The sequence below is a fragment of the Colossoma macropomum genome, unplaced genomic scaffold (genome assembly GCF_904425465.1).
Source record: "Colossoma macropomum unplaced genomic scaffold, Colossoma_macropomum, whole genome shotgun sequence".
NCBI lineage: Eukaryota > Metazoa > Chordata > Actinopteri > Characiformes > Serrasalmidae > Colossoma > Colossoma macropomum.
This window is the reverse complement of record NW_023494793.1, coordinates 22191082-22204106: the sequence shown is the minus strand read 5'-3', so window position 1 is coordinate 22204106 and position 13025 is coordinate 22191082. Positions and strand designations below refer to the sequence as shown.

General features: G+C 40.0%; 1 protein-coding gene across 1 annotated transcript in view; it reads right to left on the bottom strand.

Annotated features, from left to right (window-relative positions):
• The window catches only part of cux2b (cut-like homeobox 2b), a 164144-nt gene that overhangs the window by 21195 nt on the left and 129924 nt on the right, over nucleotides 1-13025 (bottom strand). Inside the window, exons 5-9 of the mRNA XM_036578838.1 lie at nucleotides 8831-8971; nucleotides 7730-7868; nucleotides 5150-5226; nucleotides 4995-5061; nucleotides 1541-1589 (exon numbers count right to left, since the gene is read on the bottom strand). Of these exons, the coding sequence (XP_036434731.1) occupies nucleotides 1541-1589; nucleotides 4995-5061; nucleotides 5150-5226; nucleotides 7730-7868; nucleotides 8831-8971 (473 nt within the window). The remainder of the gene's footprint in view (nucleotides 1-1540; nucleotides 1590-4994; nucleotides 5062-5149; nucleotides 5227-7729; nucleotides 7869-8830; nucleotides 8972-13025) is intronic.

Sequence of the window (13025 nt, the reverse complement as noted above, 5' to 3'; positions counted from 1 at the left end):
GCAGCCCTATTGTCAAGCTTGTTTTCGGCTTTCGGCTTAAGGCCCAGTGTGCTCTGAGTTTCAGTTTCAGCCAAGAACTTCCACACTGGTGCATCGCTACCTTCATTAAACAAAAGCACACCATCATTTTGGATGACTGAATTTATCACACACATTCCCACAAGTGGATGTTCTGGGCTGACTGTAATCTTTCAATCAGTATCATGTCTGTTTGTAAATTGGAGAGATGTTTTATTTTAATTTAAATCTTATGAAAAGTTAGCTGTCCACAGTCTGATACTGACACTGAAACAAATGGAAAAAGTCAGAAGCTCAGAATCAAACCTGTCAATACAGACTGTAAATCTTCAGTAAATTTTACTCCTGTGAAAGTTCAGACATTAATGAAATACATGAAATACTCTAAGCCTGTTTTCTAGTCTGATCCTTTGACCCCTTCATATTAGTGTAGGATGAAGCGCAACACACTAACACACCACCACCACATCAGCGTTACTGCAGTGCTGAGAATGATCTACCACCCAAATAATACCAAAAGTGGTGGTCCTGTCATTGAAGAACAGTGTGAAAGAGGGCTAACAAAGTATGCAGAGAAACAGATGGACTACTGCCTACAAGTGTAAAACTACAAAGTGCAACTATATGGTAAGTGAAGCTGATAAAACAGACTGTAGAAACAAGGAGGTGTACTTAATGAAGTGGCCAGTTAGTGTATATAATATATATACAGTCACTGGTCGGAACATTCAATCGCTGTTGTTCTCACTGGACAGCAGTGATAAAAACTGGCAACTGCATCTTTCTTCATGGTCAAATTTGAGCCAATACGACAAATGCAATTAATTGGGATTAATTATGCAAAATAATGCAATTCACTTAGATTAATCATTTTAAGCATTTGACAGCCCTAGAAAATTTACCTGCATGTAATTTGTTACATACCTATATAATAAACTATGTAAACTGAAACAGTATAGCAAAAAACTGTAGACTTTCTATAAACAGAAACGGGAGAGAGAGCTGAGTGAAGGAAAGAATGCACACTATTTCTGTCTGTCTCTCTCTCGTCCTGTTCTGCTGAGTTGAGTGTTTACTCGCAGGCACTTTCTTCCCAAACTGTTTACCTGCTCTGTCACACACGGCCTGCTAATTAATGACTCATTTTCGGAACATTTATCTAAGAGCTGCTGGCGAAGGGGAGAAAAAGAAAATCGCTGCGGAAAGGAAAAAAAAGGAAAAAAAGGAAGCAATCAGTGCGACGAGGCAACTAACAGCCTCCCCGCGCTCTCGCCACTCCGCTCCGCGCTGCATCACGCCTCTCTCTCAGCAGCCATCGCACTCCGCTGTCTGGTGGCCCTCCGCTGCCTGCAGAAAGGCAGACGGCTAATCACGGGGGCCCTGAGAGCGCGGAGGGCGGGGGCAGAGGAAGAGGGGCTGCAGGGGCGTCTAATTAAAGCCCCAAGGCTTGATTACAAAAGGTGATTATCTTAACAAATGCAGGATCCTCAATCAGCAGCGGAGTGGAGAGGCCTGCACTCACCTGGTTGGCCTTCTCCAGGTTCGTCCTGAGCGTGCCCACTTCCTCCGCTCTGGAAGACACAATAAACGCCGGGGCGTCAAACAACAACGACAACATTTTAGGTCATACAGCATCAATATTGACAATATGCCTCTGTATGCATCACCACACAAAAATTCTTGTAACCAAACCGTCTTTTATCTTCGCCGTTCATCAACATACGGCACACGCCCTCGCAACAAATGCGTTACTCCAGGAACCGAAGCCGTCACTGCCACACAATGCATATCTGCTCCAATTTCAAACCGTTCATAAAACAGCCTCTCCGTCGTAAACAAAAAACAGCCGGATTACAAAACCCCCTCCAAAGTTGCTAAGAGCTGGAGAAAGTCGCTGAAATGAGGAAAAAAAGGAGAGGAAGAAGAAGCAAGGTCTCCTGTCATTAAAGCAGAGTGAGTCACATCTATCGCGCATTATTCGACATCACATCTCGACATGCCTACACACTCCCAACAATCAGAGAGCTCTCATTTGAATAGCGTCTCGGGGAGATTATTCATAAGGTTTGTTTGAAGTTCAACAGTTTCCTCTCAGTCATCAGGGAGTTGATTTTCAAAAGGTGGAGAGGCTGAATAATGAGGAAGGCTGAAAGATTGATTAAATACACGAATCTCCGAGGTTTCTCTAAACAAAGATCCCCTCTCAATTAGAGCACATTTGCTTTAAGAGCAAAATCAGAGAGATAGGCGCCACTCAAGACTCCATACCACCTTTTGAACTCGCCATACCACACTTAAGCGTGACTTTGTTCCTCTCTCTTGGGGTAAATAAGTGGCTGCGCTAATGAATTCCTAGGTATATCTGGCCAAGCTTTGAGAAAGATTGCTGAAGTACGTGTAGCATCAGAACAGCAGCCAAAAAGCTAAAGAGCTGTTGGGCCAGTAGTTCTCAAATACTGCTGCTGAACATCACAGAAAGGGAGAGAAAAAGACAGAGAGAGAGAGACAGAAAGAGAGAGAGGGAGTCAAATGGAAAATTCTTCAAATCCAACCGAATGGAGAGTGCACGCTTTATCTGAAAACTTTCAGTTCAATTGCGGCATGGATTAAGCCTGGAAGAAAATCCATTAGTTGAGCGTTCTCGGGCCTACCATAGCAGAACCGAACAAAGCGGCCATTTACTGCGAATGCCTATTGACAGCCCCCCTCGTATGAGTTCCAGATTCGTTCGAGGCGTGAGCTGGAAACATTATGTCGGGAGATGATGACAGGCCCAAGTGTTTGCTGAGGCAATCTGTAAATGGAGCAATCCTTCTTCAGGTCTGTCAGAGGCCGACAGCCAGAGCCAAGCAGACAAACTGAGAGAGAAGGCTAGCATCCTGCTGCTCAGTGCCGGGCACGCACATGCATAGAGGGAGCCGTAAAGACATCCAAGATGGAGATAAACCTTGAAAATACAATAATTCAAGTGGATATATGGTTTAAGGGGACATGATTGGAGAATGGAATCTTCGGAACAGGGCTTCCCTGTGTATTTTGGTGTTTACCCTGCTTTAACACACCTGATCAACTCAACAGCTAATTAACAAGTCCCTTCTGTGTTGAAGCATGTGTTTTAGAGCAGGGAAAACCAGTAGTGGCACATGGATTTGCCAAAAGGGAGGGGTGCCATTATTAATCACTTTAATACAGTGATCCAGTCTCATTCTGGACTCAGCTGCTTTGCCCTATACACACTGTGTCACTGATACTACTGTATCCTTACTGTAGTCATCTACAACCTAGTTAAAAAACTAATGTTATTTATATGATAGCCATAATAGTTCTATTACTATTATTATTATAACCATTCTAATGATGCACATAAAAGCTACTTGAGTGATGTAATGTCTCCCCCTGTGGAGAACATGCAAACTTAATTCTTAATGCTTAATGCTTATGTCTGAGTGAGAGTTATAAACCAGGTGCCTCACAAAAAAATAAAACACAATTTCTATATATATATATATATATATATATATATATATATTTATATATAAGCATGCTGTGTTATAGATATAATGCATGTGAAACTAGAAAGGGAACATTTGCAAATGAATTTTAAGCTGGCCTGACAAAGCTATTGCTAAGAAATCCCAGGTGGTTGCTAAGGTGTGGTCATGTTATCCCAGGCGGTTGCTAAGGTATTACTTGGCTGTTACTATGGAATCCCAGGCAGCTGTTAAGGTGTTATTAGGTCAACGCAGTGGTATCCCAGGTGGTTGCTAAGGTGTTGCTAGATTGCAACGTCCTTTGCAATCTGTGTTATCCCTATGCTATGTTTGAATGAATGCTGTGCAAAACTCATACCTGAGACTGGTCTCAAAAGTGCCATATAGGCTCTACAATCCTTCTCAAGCCAACATAATGACAGACAAAGCAACAGACAGAATGGAGCATACAACAAAAACAAATGGCAAAACAGCTGGACACTAGTGATAAACAGCACAAAAGTAACTGAACTCTATCACAAATAGCCTGTTCAAAAACACACACTGCTGTATTGTGTCTGCACAAAATTGGACACAAATATATGAAATATTCATAAGATAAAGGTCTAGCAAAATAACATGTCAATGCATATAAGTGCCTCAACTGTATCAGGAGGCTGTGTTACGTTTGCCTCGTCTACTAAACCGGCTGTCATAAGCTTTGAATTAGAGAAAATGTAGCCAGTCATTGTAAAGCGTGTTAATTTTGCCAAGCAATGGCTACTCGATTAGTCAAGAGCATTTTATCTAGCGCCCTTAGCAAGTATTGTTCTGCACTGCTGATTGGCTAAAGACAGTGCAATCTAATGAAGATTTTGGAATCCACAGGGGTGCTGCAGCACAAACAGAGACAGCAACAGCTTGTAATAGGATAGGATTCTTGTACATATAACTTATAAACTGGCATTCATTTTTCCAACCCTCCAGCAAGTTTCACAGACATATATCAAACAAATGTATAAAAGTGTTTAGTAGAAAAAGTTATGTATATGTTTTCCTTGCTAATGGTAACCATAATGGATGAAATGTCTCTGAGTAAAATACTACGTGCAAGCCAGGGCGAATCCAGGTCCAGAATAGGGAACCACAACCTTAGAGAACACAAAAGATGTGTCTGGTTATGACAGAATAGGAAAAATAGTTCCTAGCTTGAGAAACAGCCACGTCCAAAACTACACACAATATTACATTCAATCCTACTGTACGTGCTGCTAATGTTACTTCTTCGACGTTTTGGACGCAGCCATCAAGTAAAACTGTTGTTAGACTTGGAAACAGTGATTATCTGTTGTAGGCAGATGTGGCATGAAGAGAAAAACTGTGATAGAGTGAATGTTATTAGATAAACTAGATACAATGAATAGAAATTTGACAACACTAAAAAAAGAAAGTACTAATGATGAGGGCAGATAGATTAAAAACATTTCAGTAGTCATAAAGGCTTACTTTGCAGCCATTTCTTGGTCATATTTACACCTCAGCTCCTGCAGCTCCGACTGGGCTTTGTTCAGTGCTGTGAACAAACAGAATGAACACAGTTAACACTTTACCTTTGACCTTTTACCAAGCCTAAGTGGTGTATGGTTTTAATCGATACTAACATGACTGAAGAGCTTTGATCCTGTCCTCAGCATGGGCCAGTCTGCCAGAGAGCGTGGTGTCTGCTTCATCTGCTTCCCTGAGGAGTCAAAGAGTACAGCACCAACTGGTAGAACATGCCACACTCACAGCATTAACAAGAACACATCCGTCTTCTTCAAAAATTATTCTGCTCATGTAAATCACTTCGCACGGGATAAGAAATCTTGGTATAAATTACAGGGATGGGATTTACTCAATTCATGCACACCAAAAAAGTTTTGCACAGCCAAACATTTAACATAACTGTAATTTAGTTTCTCCTAACACCCTATAAAGCTATCAATCTTGATCCCCTTTGAAGGTTATAACCAGTTCTGTTCTGTTCATTTTGCCATTTCTGTTAAAGGTGTACATCTTAACAAAAAGAAAATCGTTGTGCTGTTGTGTTTTGCTTTGCCTTCCTTTCGCCCACTTGTTTTGATTCCCTTGGAATGTTCTTGTGTTTCATAGATGACTTCTTTGTTGGTCTCTTTTTTCTTTTGGACAAATGCTATTTAGAAAATGTATTTTTATGAGTATTATTACTTGATGTGTTAGCTTTGTCAACAGCATGGGACCACCAACAGCCAGTATAGCCACATTTAGTTAAACTTCTTTCTGTCATTTTTTATGTTTTAAAATTTAGGTTTATTTACTTAAGGGGAGAAATATAAATCTGCTCAATACCAATATATGCCTCTTTGAGTGCCTTTTTACACAAACCTGTTAAATTTCCTATCCCACAAGATATGATGAAACAGTTTGCATGAGACCAATATAATCTGGGGTTAATTCTAGAGTTTGTTTTATAGTAGGTAAAAGCCATTCGAATGTTTACTGTAGTGTGAGTGTGCAATCTATAAAAATTATTGACATGGTGGATTTGGATGGGACTAAAATCACTAATGTAATACTTACATCACTCCACCTCCACATGTAAAACTAATCCCATCTGAACAGTACTTCACTCAGATCAGCCAGTGCTGACTTGCACCTCTACTTCTAGATATTCCATAGATGACTTCTGTAATAACTTCTAAGAAGCAGGTAAAGGTATACTTTTGTTTGTTTGTTTATTTAGTCATTTATCTAACCTCTCATACTGGTTCTCTTTGAGGCAGTTTCATTACTTTTTTACCAAACCTTAAAAAGTTATCTACTCCTTAGTGCATTTTATATTAATACTTTGTGTTATAAATCATTTACAACCCCAAATCAGAAAAAGGTTGGGGCAGTGTGCTAATTAAAATTAAAACTCAAAAGTCATTTGTAAATTATTTTTGATCAGTATTACAGTATGACAATCATACAACAAAACATTATTTATTGTTTTAGCTCATGATTTTTTTAAATAAGAACTTTCAGTTTTGATTCTTGCCACAAACTTACAAAAAAAGTTAGTAAAGCATTCACTACTTTGCAATGTTGTCATTCCTTTTCACAACACTTAAAAAATGTTTATAAACTGACAACACCAAGTTACAAAGCATTTCAGGTGCAATTTTGTCCCATTCTTCCTGCAAATAAGTTTTAAGGTGTGGAACAGTACGCGGTCTTTGTTGTCGTGTTTTGTGTTTTAAAATGTGACACACATTCTCTATTGGGGACAGTTCGGCACTGCAGGCAGGCCAATCCAGCACCCGCACCCTCTTCTTTCACCGCCATGCCTTTGTAATGTGTGCACAATGTAGTTTTGCATTGTGTTGTTAAAATATGCAGGGGCGTCTCTGGAAAAAACATTGTCTTGAAGGCACCATTTATTGCTCCAAAATCTTGAAGTACTTCTCAGCATTAATGGTGCCATCACAGAAGGGTAAGTTACCTTTGCCTCCGAGGCAGGGAAGCCAACAGTGCTTCTGGACACAGTTAACGCAAGGCTTCTTTTGGCTGAGTAAAGTTTTAACTGGCATTCGTGGATGTATGTATTGTAGTGCTTAATAAATGTTTGCCAAAGTAACCCTGAGCCCATGTGGTTATATCGCTTATAGAGGAATGATAGAGGACTTGCCCTTCACACACTGAGATTCTTAATCTTTTAATTATGTTCTGCACCACAGAGGGAGAAATATCCACCCCCTTCCTAGCTTTCTTTGAGGAACACTACTTTTAAACAATTCAATACTTTTCTCACACATTTGTTGGCAAGCTGGCGATCTTTGGCACATCTTTGCTCCTAAAGGACTAGACCTTTTTTTGGATGCGACTTTCGTACCAAGTCATGATTACAATCACCTGTTGGCATCACCTGTTTAAAATCACATCATTATTTAATTAATTACTACCCCTAAACTGCCCCCATCCCTCCTTTTTTGCAATGTACTGCAGGCCTGAACAGGAGGAATGAATATATATTCACAAATTAAATGAGGTTGACCAAACCGTGAAATATCTTGTGTACATACTGTCTGCAATGAAACAGGAGTGAAATTTTAGAAATCACTGCCTTCATTTTTTATTAATTTGCGTTTTCCATACCACCCAACCTTTTCAGATTTGGGGCCATATTATTGTAAAAGTAAGTCTTACAATTACTGTGAATAAGTGCACTGACATATACATACCTTTCTTGTAGGCCCTGGTGGTTATGGGGAGGTGAGCCGCCATCTTGGAGACTCGGTGTGCTGTTTGGGGTCATCATATGGGGCGGCCGTTCTGATGCCTCTACCCTCTCTACAGTTACTATACCTTCCTCTTTGCTTTCTGTGGGGGAGACCAAGGGAGAGTTACTGTAAAAGACACTGGACTGTCCTCAATTGACCTATCCATGCTCCACTGACAAATACATTTGTTCTTGGCAGCTTCACAGCATCTTTACAGAATGCTGACAAAAATCACATTCAACCTACTGTGAAGTTGTGACAAGCACACAGAATTTGATGCACACAAAATACAGATATTTGAAATAAATAAACATAAATATATATGAAACTAAAAACATTTGATTTAGGTATTTTGAGTCTGCTACCATTAATCCTTAATTTGAATCAAATTTTCTTGCAAATATTTGCAACGTTTATGGAACCTTATAACAGTTTCCACGTAAGAGCACATCTGTGAGCGGAGGACAGACAGGTCAATTCTTCATTGCTCTGTCAAAATATATTCCGTCATCTCTGTCCCTACTCATTCCTTAGACATTTAGACAAGTCTGGCTGGCCCCTCAAAATGCTTTCTTGTCTAGAATTTTAATTACAAATTGCATGACTGAATTACATACTGTAGAATTGAACTTGGTGTTTTCAGGAACCATTCAAAACCAACACTGACTGTCCAGCAGCCTGCCTAATAGATTTTTCCCTTGTGAAAAAGAGAGGTCATGACTGAGGGCTATAGCTCCCTATTAACCTCTCTAGTGTAAAAAGCACCTTTTTCCAGTGCCTTTAGAGCAAGGGTCATCAATTCCAGTCCTGGGTGGCTGAAGTCCAGCGCAGTTTGTTGATTCCCCTACTCAAACACTTCTCCTAAATATAGTAACTAACTGCTGGGTGGAATCAGGTGAGTTTGAGAAGGGAACTCACCAAACTGTGCTGGACTGTGGCCCTTCAAGACCAGAACTGATGAGCCCTCTTCTACAGCACTCTAGGGTGTTGCAGTGTACTGGAATGGTTCTGACAGAAGGTCAGCCTGTAGTGTCTGCATAGACTTTGAAACTGGGTGCTGACCTGCGTTGTTAAGGCACTCCAGGTGTCTCCTCCAGTGGCCAGAGATTTCCTTGACCAGGGTCTCGCTGTCCGGGGACGAGCTCTGCAGCTCGGCCAGACGCTCCTCCAACGAGTGGGAGGCTTCCAGCACCGGAGCCGGGTCTGACAGGGAGAGAGAGGGGGAGACAGACAAAGACAATGGGTATGGGTGTTAGTAAACAGTAAACGCTGTACTGTGAGTCCGCCTCTTCACTCATATGTGAAATTGGTTAAGTTTCATTTCAGATGCTCTAATGATTCCTCGCTCTCAAAGTGCGAGTTCAACCGAATTCGAAATAAGAAGAACTCTTCACACAAAGCCGCTTCCATTAGCAACTGCCAACCTTGGCTCCTCAAGTTGCTCCCAAATACTTATCTAGACAAATCCAACAATGTAGGAAGGGAAGAAAAAAAGAAGGGAAAAAAAGAAAAGTCACCGAAAAAGAAGTAGTGTGGTTAAAAAAAAAAAGCGTTGAGATTCTTTAGCACAACAGAGGAGCTGTTTTGCAATGCATGTGGCTCAGCGTGAGGCCCATGGGGCCAACTAGGAGGCTGTTTCTGCGCTAACAAGTCTCCTCTGGATCATTTGATCATTTAAATTATTATGCCAGGAATCCTCAGGAGGCGGCTCAGCTCTCCACATCACACGGCTGTTTTTAATCTTCCTCTCTTGCCTTTCTTCCCCTCCCGGAAAAAAAAGAAGGAAAAAAAGTTGAGCCCGCTCTGTGGCGCACTGAGAGGAGTGGCACTCCTCCTGTTGTTCACCTGCTTTGCGATAGAAAAGCAGAGGAGGTACTACTGAAAGCACAGAGAGAGAGAGAGAGGTGGGCTCAAGGGAGCGGAGTTGGCACGAGGAGAGATGTGTGTGTGTATACCAAGTCACTCTCGCTCTCACACACACACACAGATGTATGCAGGAGCGCTCAGCAGCACACACTCAGAGAAGCCTTTCTAAACTGAAGAATAAGAAGAAGGAAATCGCCGCTTTCATCTGCTCTTCTTCTGGGGCACGGCAGGGGTCCGGATCTGTTCTCGAAACCCACCCGCTACAAACGCCTCCCCTTTCCAGCCTCCTCTCAGGCACAGGACAGTTTCTGGCCATGAAATATGGCCACTTCTACCAAGATTTAACCCTTTAACTCTGAGACTATGCAGAAAATAAGAGACAGGGAAAGTGATGACACTGCGCTGACAACAAAAGAGTAAATCCTCCAACATTGACCTGAAAAAGTTTGTTAGATCCTCTAAACTTTGGTATTTATTACTAGTATTTCTTGAGCTCAGGTGCTGATCTGTAAAGTTTTGGTATTTATTACATGTAAAAGCAATTCCTTCCAAACTTTGATATGTTTTATTGGTATTTTTCAGGTTTAGATCTTTAAAATTTTGGTATTTATTACATCATTTTTGTGTTCATTTCTTTGAAACCGTGGTATTTATTATTGGTATTTAATAGAGACAACAAAGCTCAATAGAGTAAATCCTCAAATCACCTGATCAGAAACCATTCAGAACCTTCAAACCTGCATATTTATTAAGTTTTTTTAAACTTTGCTGTTCAGATCTTTAAAGCTCTGGTATTTATTACTGGTATTTAACAAGTTCATATCTTTAAGGTTTAGGTAAACATTAAAGGTATTAAATATTCATTTGTTTCAATTTTTCATATTTACTATTGGTATTTAAAAGAGAGACAGGGAAAGATGGTGGTGATGCTGGTGATGATTAGGTTCAGATTGCTTAAACGTTGGTATTTGTTATAGGTGTTTAATAAGTTCAGATCTTCAAAGTTCTGGTATTTATTTTAGGTATTTAACAAGTTCATAAGTTTTGGTATTTATTATGTTAATTCATTTCAAATTGTGGTATTTGACACTATCGCATGTAACAAGTTCAGATCTTTAACGCTTTGTTATTTATTAATGGTATTTATTACATTCAGATCTTTCAGTCTTTAGTGTTTATCACGGTACTCATCTGGTACCAAGGAAATAAAGTACGAAATGTTTATAACTTGCAAGCTTTTAGAAATGAAAACAACCATGTCTACATTTCCAATGCATATTTGTCACATCTGAAAAAGCCCACCATGAAATAGTTGATGCCAAATAGCACGTATCAGTTAACAAATGTCCCAAATATGAAGGCCTTCAGTAATTCTGCATAGACCAAGCTTGTAAAATAGTGAGACACAGAAGCTGCAGTATACAACATGATAGTGTCTACATCTTAAGTCTTCTTATTCTTGATTTTTATTTATTCCTTTCTGCGTAACATTTACATCAAAGCTATGTGCAAGGTCTTATCTATTTATTCAAGTTATCCTGTAGAGAAAATAAGTGCTATTGAGCAGAGAAGATTAAGTAAAAAGCAAATTTATTTGTACAGTGCTTTTCACAGAAATAAGTCACCAAGTGCTTTACAAATGCAGTGCAACCCTACAGAAATATATAAAATGCAGACCTGGTACATACAGATCACCCAAATTCCTGTCTAAAAAGACTAAAATGTCTTTTGCTGCCTTTTAAAAGAATCCATAGAATCAGCAGACCTTAAAGGTGTAAGCAGAGCATTCCACAGTTTAGGTGCTACGGCCTCAAAAAAGGATTCGTTTTATTGGGAAAAAGAGACAATGTGAAACAATTGTAAAACTGTAAAAATGACTGACTGTGATGTAGAGAAAGAGATAAAAGGAAAGTGATATTAGCACACAAATGCTTAAAAAAGCCTTGCTTGTAAAATGGTGAGAGAGACTTGAAAGCAGCGATATAAAATGTGATTGTGTGTGTATGTGCATGTGTGAGTTTGTATTGTTACAGCAGCGCAGTGGAGATTGCGTCAGTCACATGGGACACTGCACTTAAGAGTAGTGTAACTCCTCTTACACAAAGAGGATGACTTAAAACAGTGGCGTGCTCTTCGCAAAACCGAGAATCCTCCCAGTGCCTTTACACAGTCTTTTAAGAGCTAATGATCAAACGCATCAGGCCTATTCTCTAGTGTAGAGACAAACCGGCTGTGATTATCAATCAGCACCATACACTGAGTAGGTGAAATGGTGCCGTGTAGGTGAACGCACATATAGCTAAAGCAATCAGTTCCATTCAAGCACTTGAACACAGTTTTCATAACGCATCCTACACCATATGGAATAAAATGCTGACAACAGTATGCGTAGATTGACGGAAAAAAGGACTAAACGGTCCCGCGAGAAAATGTTAGAAAGCAGGTCAGCTTGACATGTCACATGGTCAACATATGGAAGATTCTGATATCAGCTGGATTTGGGTTTCACCAGTGACCATCAATACAGATGGCCAGTGACAGATACAAGTGTCTCTCCCTCATGCTCTAAATCAGGGCCTCCAGAAGATGGCCCATGATGATGTTTCTTTCCTGCTTCTGCCAAAAAAGTAGCCTAATTCCCATTACCAATTAGAGAACATATTTTATACTATGTATCTTATTAAATTCTTATTTTCCATTTATGTAATGTTATAAAAACATTTTGAAAAACTTAACTTGAAATCTACCTACCTTCTTCATGTGAACACTGTTTGGTCTTTTTGGCTTTCCACCATAAACAATGCACTTTGGCCCCCAAAACAAAAAGCTTGGGCATCCCTTCCCAAATTAAATACGTAAATAAATACTTAAATAACTTTAACGCCTTAAAATCCCAGGTTTATGGCTTATTATTCTGTAACTACAGGGACTTCAATGCAAACTGACTGAGCTACTCTTATGTTATACAAGAGCCCTGGCCTTTTAAGGGGTTAAGATCAATAAACTAATAAACTACTTCTGTAGTTTCACCCTTTGAACCATCTGTAGTTCCAACCTAAAGTCCAGCTGCCAGCATGCTGTTGCTATGTCTCGCCATCAAATACAGCTTTTATAGGGCAGGTTCCATTGATGGCTGTCTTGATGAAACCAAAGTTATTTCCAGCAAGTGCCATGGTGAATTTGTTTATCACGTACAGTGAGCCTTAAGCAAGCAGATCACAGCACTGTTGGCGGCAATATCAGAAATATCAGTAATGTTACCGCCAAAACATTACTGATGTTCTGGACCATTACAGATATTTCTTCAGCAAACTACACTGAACAGCGCTTGCGGGAGAACTATGGCTTAAGGGAAATGCACTGTATTTTTTAAATGAAAAAATATCTTTCT